Here is a 15,151-nt window from a genome sequence, read left to right as displayed (position 1 = left end):
TATGTATGAACATTTTTCAAAATAAATTGATATACTTGTATTAATAAGTAACTCTTTTTTGTTTGTTTTTTGTTTTTGTTTTTGCATTTTTCCTTCCTCTTGTCTACAATGGAAGGTCAAAGGTCAGGTAAGAAAAAGTGCACTTCACACACACACACACACACACACACACACACACACACGCACACAGAGTTGAATAACGTTTTTTTTCTTCATTTAGGGGATCGAAACTTCATGTAGTGCGCATCCGGAACCTTCGAAGGGGGAAGACTTTAACGGGAGGACAGAACACTCGTGCAAAGATGTCAGACGTACCAGATAATGCAAATGAGCGTAAGATGTTTTTAGTTAATTTTTAGGAACTTTAGACAATATAGCAAGTAATTCACAATTTGTAATATCATATATTGCCTTTACTGTAAGGTTGTGGTGGGTTATAAACACACGTTTCTGTTACTGTGGCAACACTGTAACGTTAACGTTACTTGCAATATTCCGTAGTAAGTAAGCAAGCTAGTTTTCAGGGATGTCCAAGCAGGGCATCAGTTAACGTTAGCTAAAATATCTTTACATATTCATATGGACTTGTACTACTGGCTAATTTCTTTTTTTAAATAAATAATTAAACTGTTTAAAGAAATTAAACAGAAATCGCCTGTGAAGTTTAATGACGCACTTACTAAAGTGTTTCTCCTGACGGCAGCCATAACGAGATAACGAAGTCGAAGAAAGAAATAGTTAATTTTTGCCTACACAAGATATTATAAATACACAGGGCTACTTAAACAGTAACGTTACTGAATGTATTTGTAAAATGAAATGCCACACCACTCTTTGACGTGTTGCCGAGTCCTTATGGACACAGTTCTCAGCCTCCAGAATTTCCAGAAGTTACTATCTGTTATTTACTGATAACATATACCACATTTAACCATATTGTTCGGCAGTATTAAGTTGTATAATAAATGTAGAAAATTGTATATATTTTTTAATCCCAATCCTCAGAATCCAGATTAATGTTAGTTCTCCATTTAATTGTTCTTAATGTTAAAATCATTATTTGTGTCTATTATTGAAACTATAGGATATTACACTGAGTGAAATATTCAAACCCAAGACTTCATGTTATTTTGGCTGCAAAAAAAAGACCCCTTGTTTGACATTTTATACACATTTCCACAGCATTCACCTCAACATAATTTGCTCTGTGTTGAAACTCTGGCATCTCTACTAAAATACTGTCTGACCAGCTGGCAGTGGAGCTAAAGAGGGTGAAGAAATATAGTTCAACTATAGACTTGAGTTTATCTTTATCCACAGAACATGTATTGGGGTGTGATTAGTTTAAGATGATATGATAAAGACCACACACTAATAACTGGTCTGTGTTTTATTCTTTCAGACTGCCCGGGTACAGAAAGTGAGCAAGCAGGGAAGACCTCTTCATGTCAGGGCTGTCCCAACCAGAAAATATGCGCTTCTGGAGCCACCAAGGCCCCCGATCCTGGTAAGACTGTTACAAAATCTTGGTATTGGTATGCTAATTTGATATGTACAGTTCAGCAAATACATGTGGAACTATTGGGATGAGTTAAAGGAGAATTCTTGTCGATTTTTACCTGAATCTTGATCGCTATATATCTCAGAGTACTGTCAATAGGGAAAAACAAGCAAAATTGGTGCTAGCAAACTGGAGTTGCTGCAGCCACGTCCAGAGCTCCCAGTTAACTAAAATGCCAGTTGTCGGGCATCTTATAAAGAGTGCCTTTGTGCCTCTTAACAGACACAAATGCACTTAAAATGTCTGTGCAACATGAACAGGGCCCTTATGTGATAACAAGATGCGTTTTCAACTCAGACATTGTGAAGAAACCGTTTACATTCCAAGTTTGTACTTAAGAGGCAAGAGGCACAAAGGCACTCTTTATAAGATTCCTCGACAGCTGGCTGTGAACTCTGGGCGTAACTGCGTAGTTTGCTAGCACCGATTTTTTTTTTTTTTTTTTCCCTATTGACAGTACTCCGGAGATATATAGCAATCAAGATTCAGGTAAAAATCGGCCGTAATTCTCCTTTTAAATTGAACCAGAGGAGTAAGTAGCTTTAAAACAAATTTGAGAGACTTCTCCATCCTTCATCTCCTCCCCCTGTCTCATCTCCAGCCATAGCCGAGATAGGAGTGAAGCTGTCAACAGTCAAACACAAGATCCTCGTGCTGTCTGGGAAAGGAGGAGTAGGGAAGAGTACCTTCAGCGCTCACCTGGCTCACGCCCTGGCAAGTGACAGCACGAAGGAGGTAATATTTTGATTTTGGTATTCAACACGCAAAATACAGAGCCACCAGCTGGAAGTTGAGAATACAAAGCCATTAAGGCTACCAAACTATTTGGTTGAACTCCGACATATTACTGCTGGGATCATGTTTTTCCTCAAGGGTACTGCGTGATAGTTTCCCCTTTTTAAGGTTAAAAATGTATTTAAACCTGTGTTGTGTGGAACAAAATGATGTGGCTCACAAACCCATTTGCTGTCTCCTTTAAAGCTGCAGGTTTACGTTGTACCGGAGTTTAAGGCTGGCCACACACTGGCTGCGTCGCGGAATACCATGTTAAACATAAATATATACTGATTTGATTACAGCAAAGACAACGTCGGCAAAATAGGCTATGGAATATTTCGTTCTGTATTGACCGGTGCAATATTTGAAAATCGATAATTATTATAATTTGTTTTTTAATTACATTTATTTCTGCATTTATGTCAAAATAGAGAGAGAGACTTTCAAATATCAACATGTCATTTATTAATATGTATTTGTGTCAAAATGACATGTAAGCATCTTTTCCTATGATAGAGATAGAGTGAGAGAGTGACGGCGATTAGCTTTGGAGCGAGTAGTGACTCTAGAGTCATAGTGAGAGAAACAAAGTGTCTCCCCTGTGTTTTCTGACCACGGGGGGAAATCTGGAGCAGGAAAAGTTAACCCTCTCCTTGATTTCATGTTTTCTTTATGGAAAAAGAACCAGGAAATGAGCCAGGGGAAATGCAACGCTACCAAGCCACGGCCGAGCGACGTGCTACGTGTAGGGTCCAGCGTAGACGCAGAGGGGTCTGCGGGGTTACGCTGTCGATTTTACGCACGACTATAAAATGGCCTTAAGTCTAACCCAGTTGTTGTTTCTTGTGTAAATCAACTAAACGCCACTAGAGGTCACTACAGACATGGGTTAACAGAGGTTTAAGGTCACAAAGTTCTGTATAAGGGCAGACTTCTACAGCTCAAACCTTTTTAGTACTTAAGGGTAACTAAGCAAGAGTTTTTCACCATGTGATCTTCTGAAGGCAACACTATTAAAAGTGTCAAACTAATACAGTTACATTTAAAAAGAGGTCATTTCATAGCAAGCATGTATTGGTTATTGCCCCGGCATTATGTCCAGTACCTGCAAGGACACAATGTCAGTATTGTAGGTAGGTAATGAACACATGAATTGTTCACTCACCTGAGGAGATTTGTATAAAAATGATCTTATAGGTCTAATATAAGAATGATTCCCTCTGCAATTTAATGTAACCTATTATCTTTGACAGATTAATGATGCTGCAGTAGGTTGTAAGGAGACCGTTATTTCAAAAATAATTTTGTAATCACTTTGTGATTTGGTCGCTGAATTTTTAAATTACAAAGCTGAAATCAGTTTCCGTAATGACCATTGTGCTATGTGTGCTGCATTTTCCTGAATCGCACGAGTGATCCTTAACAGGGAACTACTACATCATATACCCAGTTCAGCGGCTGTTTAGCTGCAGTCTGGCTTGTTTGTGACACTGCGATCAGGTCCAACTTAGTATGTAGCTGCATTTAAAACCCCTGCAAGTTCTCATTTAGCTAAACCACAGCTAAGCTAGTCCGTAACACAGCAGTCATTGTTGTATTTACGATAACTTAGTTGCAGCGCTAAGCTAGCTGAAACGTGCTGTATACTCGCCGTTTCCGACCTGTCGAGCGCCAGCGTGACGTCATTGGAGCGCCGTAACTATTTATACTCGCGCGTGGAGGTCGCGACACTAGTTGCAGTTTTCTCCTGAACAGAGGTGGCGGTAGTGAGTAAAGGCTACCAACTATCCTATTTCTACGGACTAGAAAAAGGTAAACAATGGCGAAGAAGAGAAGCACTTTGAATACTTCAGAATGTCTGCACAACGATTCAATGACCTACTTGACCGGATCAAGCCTTTCATTCGCCATAAAAGAACTCCTCTTAACCCAGTAAGTTTACAAAAGAGACTTGCAGTCACTCTGAGAGTCCTGGCATCCGGTTACCCTCAAGCTTGTTCAGGCTTCCTGTTTCCACATTGTCGTGCGCCGCTGAAAAAAAATAGAGTGGTGCACGACCTCTGGTTTGACGTCACATTGGCACACGACAGGTTGAGTGCGGCGACTGTAAAGAGGCCCTTAGTGTGGATGGAAAATACCTGTGTTACTTCTGCGTGGATTCAAAGTGTCATCCTCTGCAACCCTAATATTTACCTCAAGAGGTCAGCTTCCTCACAATCAATACTTGCTGTAAACTTTGGTACAGGATTAAAAGAACAGTTTTCAGATCAGTTTAGACTGTCTCCGATTCCACAACGCTAGAGATTTAAGAGTCTTTGTTTTCCTCCCTCTCTCTCTCTCTCTCTCTCTCTCTCTCTGTTCTAGGTTGCCCTGCTGGATGTAGATATCTGTGGTCCATCCATTCCTAGGATCATGGGCTTAGAGGGAGAACAGGTGAGTTAAGGGGCAGACATGTCAGCAGCAATACACAAACGTACTTTTTTAACTTTGACGTCAATCATCTGTAATCTGTTCTCTTGAGCACAGGTTCACCAGAGTGGGTCAGGCTGGTCTCCTGTGGTGAGTCAATTCAAACCGTTAGTAAGTCCTTTTTAGTGTTTGTTTTGAAAGTAATTGCTTTTTTTTTATGTGTTTGTGTGTGTGTACTATGTTGCAGTATGTGGATGACAACCTGGCAGTCATGTCTATTGGCTTCCTGCTCAGTAGCCCTGATGATGCTGTCATCTGGAGAGGACCCAAAAAGAATGGTATTGTTTTTTTCAAGATTTAAAATCCTTTATTAGTCCCACAACGGGGGAATTCATAATGTTGCAGCAGCAGGGGATAGGGAAACAAAAGCCACTCTGAAGATGAACAAACAATAAATGGTTACACTTTACTTGAAAGTATCTACATAAGAGTGACTGCCATTAACACATGACACAGTCATGACACATGAATAGGGTTGGGCATCGAGAATCGATTCCTACTTGGAATCGTTTCAAAAATTACGATTCCATCAGAATCGTAACTTTATTGGAATCGTTTGGAGGATTTGGTTTCAAATCTGATCATGGGTTCCAAATTTAACATTTTTAATTTAGCAAGTTTTGGTTTCTGTAGCGGCCAGGCGCTAGTTGTGTTGCAGCCTTGGAGCACAGTAAGCGGCGTCCTAATGTGGCTTTATTTTACATTGAAAAATCCCTGTAAAACTGCAAACCACCATTGAATCAAAATAAAACGTTCCTCTTAATAGTAATATAAGCATGTGACCAGTTTCAACTCCACCACTCAGAGAATCGGAATCGAGAATCGTTAAGAACCGGAATCGAAAGAATCAGAATTGTTAAAATCCAAACGATGCCCAACCCTACACATGAACCCCAACCCTAACTTGTCATGACAAAAACCGAATGACACTTATTAAAAGAAGCATTATGTCATCAACGTTTATGACTTGTTTGTAATGTTTATGACACGTTCATGACCGTGTCATGTCACTCTTATGTAGATGCCTTCAAGTAAAGTGTAACCCAATAAATAAATATAAGTAAAGAGAGTAAATAGTCAAATGTATCTCACTTTTTCCAAATGTCACACCGTTATAACCTGTGTGTCTAAAATCAGGGATGATCAAGCAGTTTTTGAGGGATGTTGACTGGGGGGAACTGGATTATCTCATCGTGGACACGCCCCCCGGCACGTCTGACGAACACCTGTCAATCGTCCAGTACCTAAGCTCCACCCACGTTGATGGAGCTGTCATCATCACCACACCACAGGTAGCACACGCACACGCACACACATGCTCACCAGTAGCTCAGTCCGTAGGGAGTTGGGTTGAGAACCGGAGGGTTGCCGGTTCATGTTGCAGTACGGACCAAAGTACAGAGTGTGGATTGGTAGCTGGAGAGATGCCAGTTCACCTCCTCTTGAGCAAGGCACCGTACCCCCCTAACCGCTCAGGGCGCTGGTCCAGCACTGGCAGCCCACTCACTCTGACATCTCTCCGTTTGTGCATGAATAGGTCCTGCGCATGTGTGTGTGTATTTCAGGCCTGTGTGTAGTGATTTCAAAAACAGAGTGTAAATCAATAAATCAATAAACAGTATAAATTATTATTAATTATTATATAACCCTAATATAAATAGCAATAACAGCGACTGTAAAGGGAAATTGTCGTCTTTGTCTACATGGACTCCAACTGATTGGCTACTTGTACTTCAGTTGGTGATTTCCCAAATTTCCCTGAATCAGTTTTAACCACCTGGAGTTCATCTGTCGTTTTCTTATGTAACTCCAAAGCATAATAATGATAGTGATAGTAACGCTAAAAACCACAACGGTATTAACAGGCCGGAAATGAGAGAATCACACACTATACTCAAAATGCAACATTGCTGCAGCCGCCTTGCATTATGCAATCATCTTAGTGTTACTCTCCATGGGGAAACTGTTCCAGCAAAGGTACACTGCTATTTTTATGACAATCAATGTGCAGTTTGCAGTAAACATTGTGTGTTGCATCTGTAAGTATTTTAAGTAAGGGGTGAGATCTCATTTAATCTCAACTGGAAAAACCCTCGCTTCTATTACAGCTGTGACTGTCACCATTCCTCTCTCCACCTACGCGTTTTACCCACAACTAAATACAGCAAGTGCCCACCCGTTGTGGGGGGTTATGGAAAGTAGTGCTGGGAAATCTAAGTGCATGAGGCAGGTTGAGAGACAGTGGGCCCAGTAAAATTAGTATACGTTAAAGTATATTTAGTAACACATTTACATAAGAGTGACATTGACTGTCATGAACACATGACACTGTCATGACACATGAACTCTAACCCGAACCAGAACCATAACTTGTCATGACAAAAACCGACACTTAAAACGCCCATTTTATTCTCATTTTCAGTTTCATAATTAGGGCCCGAGCGCCGACAGCGGCGAAGGCCCTATTGAAACTGAAGGAATTATTGTTTCTTTCTTTCTTTCTTTCTTTCTTTCTTTCTATTATTTTCCCGTCAAATGAATTGGCTTTTTGAGGGGCTTAACGTATTCAAAAACTCACCAAATTTGGCGGCCGCATCAAGTCTGGTGAAAATTTACGTATTTTAAGGGTTTTGGGAATAGGCACACAAAAATGGCTCGCTAGCGCCCCCTAGAAAGTTAAGAAAATTGAGCCCCTGCAGTGCATTTAACGTAGACTCACGAAACTTGGTACACATATGTAGCATGTCAAGATGTACTAGCAACTTCATTAGAGCCATACCCTAAACCCAATGGGAAGTCCGCCATTTTGATTTCAAAATTAGTGCGATTTTAGCCATTTCCACATGTCGTACTTTAACGAAGTCCTCGTAGAGATTTCATCCGATCAACTTCACACTCGGTCTGTGCCATCTTAAGATGTTAAAGATGAAAAGTTGTTAAAAGAAAAACTTTTCGTCATAGGGCGTGGCGGCCATTTTGTGCGTTTCGCCGCCGAAACAGGAAGTGAGTGTAACTCGAGTGTACGTTGTCCGATTACCTCAAAACTTTTCACGATTCATAAGAGTCCAACCCTGAGGACAAATAAAGGCCGATATTTACTTAAAGTCATAGCGCCCCCTAGTGGCAACAGGATGTAGGCCTAAAAGTCAAGGTGCTATACTTTAACGAACTCCTCCCAGAGATTTCATCCGATGGACTTCAAACTTGGTCAGTACCATCCCAACACCTTAACGATGAAAAGTTATTTAAAGAAAAACTTTTCGTCAGACGGTGTGGTCGTGGCTTGGCGGCCATTTTGAGTGTTTAGCGATGAACAAAGAAGTTGTTGTAACTTGAATGTACGTTGTCGTATCTGCCCGAAATTTCTCACAATTGACAAGGGTCCATGCCTGAGGACACCTACAGGCCAAAATTGACTTTTGGTCATAGCGCCCCCCGCTGGCATCATGAAATCTGCCTTATATGACAAACATCATCCGATTTAAATGAAACTTAAAATGTGTGGTCTACATGTGATACTCAGCCGCCCCCTATAATATGACCACGCCCACTTATTCAGGCCACGCCCCCTTTTATAACTAATGACCCGTTGTGTGAGGTATCATTGAACTCAGCACTGACTTCCTTTTTAATTGGTGATGGTTGGACCCGCCCCCTATGCTTTTGCCACACCCCTTTTCACAGCTAATGAACCGTATGACGTAGGGTCTTGTGTGAGCTATCGTTGAACTCGGCAGGGAGTTCCCTTTTCATTGTTGACGATTTGCGGCGTCGGAGTGCCGCGCGAATGCACGGTCGCAAGGAGCGGCATCCGCCGGTAACCCCGACGCGCGCAGAGGCGTTAGGGCCCGTCCATCGCTGCTCGCAGCTTTAATTATATTTTCAGGTTGTACCAGAATAGGTTTACATGGTTTCATTTTCAAAAAACACTATATTTTTGTTGTACTGCACATTGCTGCAGCTCCTCTTTTCACTCTGTGTGTTGAGCTCTCTGTTTTAGCTACAGAGTGAGGCATCGCACTTCTGTTCCATCTTTGTTGCAAGTCACACATGCGCAGTAGCTAGCTAGGTAAGCGCAGTGGCTAGGTAAGCGCTGCTAGCGGTTAGCCACCTTGTTCTCAATGGCAAAACACTGCTACAACACACACAAGTTCACCCAAATCTACAATATAAATTGTATAGAACTACTCACATGTCCCTCATCTGCAGGTAGTCAACGCAAAGTTGGAAGTGCACCCTCGTTTAGAAGAAGTCTCCTGGCTAATCCTGCCTTGTACAGGCCGAAGTTGGAGCAACAGCTAGCTGATGTGTTATTAGCTAAAGTGGTTAGCACACACCAAATGTTTCGGCCGACGACATAGACGGCCCTGCAGATTTTGACCAGCTCACCCGAAGACTGAAGGCAGGACACATTCAGAAACCCGTATCTCACTCAAAACAACATGGATGGTTTTTCTTCCAAGTTTGTATGCATGTGGAAGCACCAGAGACACAAAATAACACCCCAAATCCCAGTAAAAGTGATTTTGTTTTCATAATATGGGCACTTTAATGTAAGAAGTGTTATGTCATAAAAGTTTATGGCTTGTTTATGACACTGTAATGACAGTGTCATGTCACTCTTATGTCGATACCTTCAACTAAAGTGTAACTGTATATTTTCTTAACCTTAACCAAGGGTTACATTACCCTGTGTCAATATTGTGGGGATAACCATCACATTTTGGAACAGTGAACATACAGTACTGAGAAATTGCAGAAACATGTTGTACAGTCTGCATTATGTTCCTACAAAATGTATTTTATTGAGAAATAGTCCTATATTCATTGGCAGTAAAGTAATTACAGTATTATAATTGCAGCTGTGTTTTCCCTCTCACTTTTTACAGTTATTCTCAAAAACATCTATCTGCAAAATGTAACCACCATAAGGCAAACAACAGAGGATGCTATTTTATCATAAACCCATAAAAGATCCATGCTAGATTGTGACTTGTTTGTGAAGCTGTCATGGCACCATATCCAATTATAACCCAGCATGTTTAGTAGTTGTTTGTTAGTTTATGGTTATACAAGACACAATACAAACCGTAAAACGCTAGCAAGCAGTAGTGAGGAGGGTGGAAAAAACTCGTATAGGCGTCCTCTTCTTAGGTACACATTCTATCAAAGCTATGGGTAGTAAAAAAGCCATACAATAAAACAGAAACCCAACACAGAACTGCCAGGCTTTAGTTGCTGACTGCGCATTCTTTCACACGCGGTTTGATAAGGACTTCTGGCTTGTTTGTATGACAAGGAATCAAAAAGTCTGATGGTACCGACGCAATCCGACACACACATACGCATTGACATCATAATACATATACATACTCTTAAGTCAGCCCATATAATCTTTAATGCAGACAATATCAAGTCAGTGCTCCAGTGTTCCTGCTGTCTGCTCCAGATCCAGTGTTAATGAAGATGGGATTGCTCAGGTCTCCGGTGCGTTCAGGTTAACAGTCCGTGCATTGCACCACAGTGTTTTGGAGTAGAATCTGTTTTTTGTTGTTTTTTAAAGATTATTTTTTGGGCATTTTTAGGCCTTTATTTATAGGACAGCTGAAAAAATGAAAGGGGGGGGGGGGAATGACGTGCAGCAAAGGGCCGCAGGTCGGAGTCAAACCCGTGGCCGCTTCTTCGAGGAGTAAACCTCTATATATGTGCGCCCGCTCTACCAACTGAGCCATCCGGGTGCCCAGAATCTGGTTTTATGAGAAAGATTTTTTAAACAAATACACTGACTGTATGTTGCAATAGATTCTAAAGTCTTAACCCTGTACAGTGTTTTATAACAATGGACGCGTTTACTTGTTTAAGTTGTTAAGTGTCCCTCAGTCAATTCGTTTTGATCAGTTTATTTTTACTTTGTGAAATACTTAATCTGAGCAAACATTTCCTAATGCTTAAATTAGGCCTAGACCCGTGAGGTCAGACAGCAGTAGAATCGCTTCCTCGTTCCATCAGCTCTCACTTAACTAAAACTCACCACACACGAGGTGGAAATTACCCAAACAAAGGAGCCAGTCTTTTTAAATATCACACGAGATGCCAAGATCTTGATATCAAAGATTAGAAAGAGTTTTTTTCCCACACTCAAAACATTTAAACACATTTACACATGAGAGCTGCTCAGTTTATCGGGGCTAACGGCTTTCCCCATGGGTAACCATGATAGCAGTTGTGCAGGGAAGGCAAAACAACTTTCACTCTTGTCACCAGTGTCTTTGTTTCCTCCCCTGTCTCCTCTCTCTTGCTTTGCATTTCTCTTTACGTCTCTCCATTTCCGTTTGTCTCTCTCTAGGAGGTATCGTTGCAGGATGTCCGAAAAGAGATCCGGTTCTGTCAGAAGGTCAAGCTGCCGATCATCGGAGTGGTGGAGAACATGAGTGGCTTCGTTTGTCCTTCATGCAAGGTCTCTGACCGAGGTCACATACACAGTGTTTCACCAACAGAGGGTCAGACACTCAAAATAAATGAAGGAAAAAAAGATCTAATCCTATTAGGAAAAATCATATAAGCGATACACGCAGACATCTGGGCAGAATCAAAGGACACATAAAGCAAACAGTGGTTGACGGTTACTGTTCAAGCAAAACAAGTTAGCACTGGCAGTTGCTATCATCTTCTTTAATGTGCAATATCAAGAGGTTTAAACGGGCTTCCCTTGCAGTCTGAATTAGGTCTAATGAGTCTAATAAGATCTAATCTATGAGCTCGTTCTGTATATTAATTATTTAAAATGGCGTTTGTGTTTTGTGCTTCTTAAATGTCGGCTATTACACGACTATTGAAAACATATGTCGCATGGAATATGTTTTTTCGTAGTAAAATAAACTTTGGTGGTGTGTATCTTGAAAAAAAAAAGCTGAAAAAAGCCTTTCAAAGTAAGAAACGTACTAAGGGGACATGAGCGGAAAAAAAAAATATCTAAAGTTTAGTTTCATGTGCTCGCATGAAATTTTCATGTGCTCATGCAAAACATTTTCATGTGCGCACATGTAAGTTTCACATGAGCACGTGAAAGTTTTGCGTGAGCACATGAAACTAAACTTTAGATTTGTTTTCATGTGCGCCGACAACACGCACTTTGAAACCCATTTTGCGCTGTTATGAACCGTGCCGGTGTACATCCACCTATATCCGTGGAGTTGGCCAGATGTTTGTAACTGTTCATAAATTAAAGAAATTGCCCGATCCAAATCGCTGTATCCCTTCGCATCGGAACAGATTACAAGACTTTAAAATCCGTTTTAAATGGAAACAATAAAAATGGTGACGGCTTGCAAGCAAAGCAGCAAAGACCTAGATTAAAATATAGTGCAACTAACTCCTGTACTGTAGTCATTTCTCTAGCTGTCACTGTCTCCAGTATGGCCCAGGCTACATCAATATACAGCTTTCATGTGCTCACACAAACGTTTTGTACCGTGGTCAAGTTGGTTTTATATTGGACGTTGGATATTCGACACATTCGAAAAATGTCATTGAAATGACATTGATGAAACGGACTACAACAAAACGAAAGATTGATTGATTTCAACGATGGCCAGTTTTCCACTTTTCCATTCCTGAGCATGTATAGAGTAGCACAGATCCTATGTATTTTATTATTTTTTTTGTGTCCAGAGACTCCAAAAATGCTTAAATAACTTGTCCTCTCTCTTGTAGAACACGTCACAGATCTTCCCTCCCACCACCGGCGGCGCAGAGCGGATGTGTGCAGATCTAGATCTACCCCTGCTAGGAAAGGTACCTCTAGACCCAAGGATAGCGCGAAGCTGCGACGAGGGCAAGTCTTTCCTCAGTGAAGTACCTGACTCTCCTGCTGCTAAAGTCTACCTGAATATTGTGCAGAGTGAGTGTTTGCAAGACCACCAAACACTCTGATGTGTTTTTCCACCACACGCATCACGTCATGTAGATTTTGCTACATTCCTTATAAAGGAAGTTCGACGCACATACCGCTTCCAGTGAAGCCCTTTTTTTATTTTTGATGACTGGATGGTTTACTTAATGTCCCAATTCCCGATTAAATCTAATGAAAGAAGAAGTGATTCGTTTTAAAAATGGGAAGCAGTCGATTAAAGGGGAAGAAGAAGAAGAGATCGAAATTAAATAACCCTACTAAAAGATTGAGATTAAAGTTGAGGAATTCAAATGAGGTTTGTATAACCGATGATCACAACAACGTGCAGGCAGTAAATAGAAAGGCATCCACTGACACGCACAAAGATCTTTTATAGCAGGTGTATTTGTTTGTGTCCTTGGAAGTCCCCATCGAGTTCATCAAAACTCCCGTAGTCCTCGTCGTCACCCTCGTCTCCTCTCTCTCCTCCGCCAGGTATTAAGGACTACTGTTCCAACCGTGTGACAGAGGAGCAGAGGTCTGCCCGAACTCCCGATGAGGACGGACATATTGGACCAGAACACTGAAGAGAGATCACAGGTTGAGAGTGCGGTAGACCTGATTAACTACTGAATTAGAATCTCACACACATAGGAAGGATAATACCATTTAATAATGCAACACTCACCAAAGCCTGACAGAATTATGTCCGCATGATTATCAGTCCTAAAAAGACCAGAACGAATAATGTGTTTCTCAGTACTGTCAGCAATACACAGCCTCTATGTGGCTCTTAACAACAAGCCCATCGGTTCATGCTGAAGATATACGTATGCTTAAACCTACAACAGCCGGGCACTGTAGTTTGTACAAAATGTTACTAAGACAGGAGTAAACAGTGAATTTATTGGGGACTATTTTCAGCTGTGGATTAATACACATTTGGTGTTTGAGTGAGTGTTTCTAGCAGCAGGAGGGGATTGTACTCAGGAGAGACTCGAAATAAACTGCAGGGCCCTGTTCATCATGACAAAGGAAGGTGTTTTTCAGTGCGGCAGTGGCTCGATTCTACAGCAAAAAAAAACAAACAGAGGAAGTTTAATGAGGCTTTGTATTCAAAGGCAATACTTCATGAATCAGTTTATTGTTGTTTTTGGTCCGTACATGGAAATAGTTGACAATAAGAAAATATGTAGAATATGACCAGACTTATCCATTCATTTTAAAGTTATAGGTGGGGATCTGAGCAGTGCCAGAGACTCTGTCTGGTAGGGCCCCACATGTCATGATGACCTGTAGTTTATTGTCTCTTTGTCCCGGAAACAGACTGCTGTGGTGCGTCCTAAGATGCTGAATATTTACAGGTCCTAGATAGATGAACATAGGTATAGACTCTCCCTATTGTGCTGTATTAAAGGAGATGCTGTTTAAAGCTCTGATCATGTTGTAAATCAAGCAGCAGTGTCAAACATTTTAAAAATATCCTGCAAGGACATTTGGCAACCCTAAATTGTATTTGTGAATCCCCCCGGTCCTAACTGTCCAAACCCAAGTTGATCACATCCTCTAAATACAGAGCACAGTATCATTAGCATAGTATCAAATCTCAACTTCTTGTTTGATTTAGGTTTCTCAGTGACCGTAACCATTCCACATGTGAAATGAGGAGTCCGTTTAGAGATGTTTCAAGCCATATAGATTGTTTGTTTGCTTTGTTTTCATCAGGTCTAGTGAATATAAAAAACATATGAATGTATAAATTTGGGAGATCTACATAATTCACTTTCCGTCTTAAGATATGTGGGTGTGTTCATACGTAAAAGCTCAGTTGTCCCTGATTTACAATTACAATGTTTTTTTATGAGATTATTAATTTCTTATAAAGCGTTGGTTTAAACACCTATTGTTTTGTGTAATGCACTTGCTTTAACTGACTTATATAATAAATGACCAAACATGGAATCACCATAAATCATTTATCTTTTTATGTTACCAAACTATTAATGTGTTAACCTTTTTTCTTTTCTTTTGGTTTATAAATCAAGGATTAAAGGGGCTGTACTTGACATTCAGCACATTAATATAGCAGCTAACACATATTTGCTATGTAAAGATATACTGTAGCGGAGTAATGACATCCTAAACTGCGAACCAAGTCACACTCCATCTGTGTGTGTGTCTGTTTTTTGTTTTGGTAGCCGGTCCGGCCGCTTGCACGCATAAGTTTATATGAGTGTATTTGTTCACCGAGGGCCGTGACAAAACGTCACGGCGAGTTGGGAGAACGGTCTGCGAGAGACGTGCGGAGGCAATACTAGACCGCTTACTTTTTCAGTATTTTGAGTACAGCTCCTTTAGTTGAGATAACATTGTCTTTAAAGGACAAATCCGGCGCAAAATGAACCTAGGGCTTAATAACACGTGTACCAAGTCGACCGTTTTCTGGGATATGT

At 40.8% G+C, this 15,151-nt stretch overlaps 1 protein-coding gene across 1 annotated transcript; it reads left to right on the top strand.

The window, feature by feature from the left end:
* Positions 1-231: 231 nt before the first annotated feature.
* On the top strand, positions 232-14,670 carry nubp1 (nucleotide binding protein 1 (MinD homolog, E. coli)). The gene is made up of 10 exons (XM_028600349.1): positions 232-333; positions 1,403-1,507; positions 2,163-2,296; positions 4,703-4,771; positions 4,865-4,897; positions 4,995-5,085; positions 5,945-6,099; positions 11,154-11,264; positions 12,521-12,707; positions 13,194-14,670. The coding sequence occupies exons 1-10, from the start codon at positions 303-305 to the stop codon at positions 13,283-13,285; spliced, it is 1,008 nt and encodes a 335-aa protein (XP_028456150.1). The 5' UTR covers positions 232-302; the 3' UTR covers positions 13,286-14,670.
* Positions 14,671-15,151: the final 481 nt, after the last annotated feature.

This window comes from Perca flavescens, chromosome 15 (assembly GCF_004354835.1).
Source record: "Perca flavescens isolate YP-PL-M2 chromosome 15, PFLA_1.0, whole genome shotgun sequence".
NCBI classification, from domain to species: domain Eukaryota; kingdom Metazoa; phylum Chordata; class Actinopteri; order Perciformes; family Percidae; genus Perca; species Perca flavescens.
This window is presented reverse-complemented; position numbering and strand designations above follow the sequence as displayed.

Excerpts from the sequence above, each read along its gene's own strand:
- nubp1 (XM_028600349.1), top strand. The coding sequence starts at position 303 with ATGTCAGACGTACCAGATAATGCAAATGAGC. Across the intron at positions 1,508-2,162 it reads CACCAAGGCCCCCGATCCTG|CCATAGCCGAGATAGGAGTG; the intron begins GTAAGACTGTTA and ends TCTCATCTCCAG. Across the intron at positions 4,772-4,864 it reads TGGGCTTAGAGGGAGAACAG|GTTCACCAGAGTGGGTCAGG; the intron begins GTGAGTTAAGGG and ends TCTTGAGCACAG.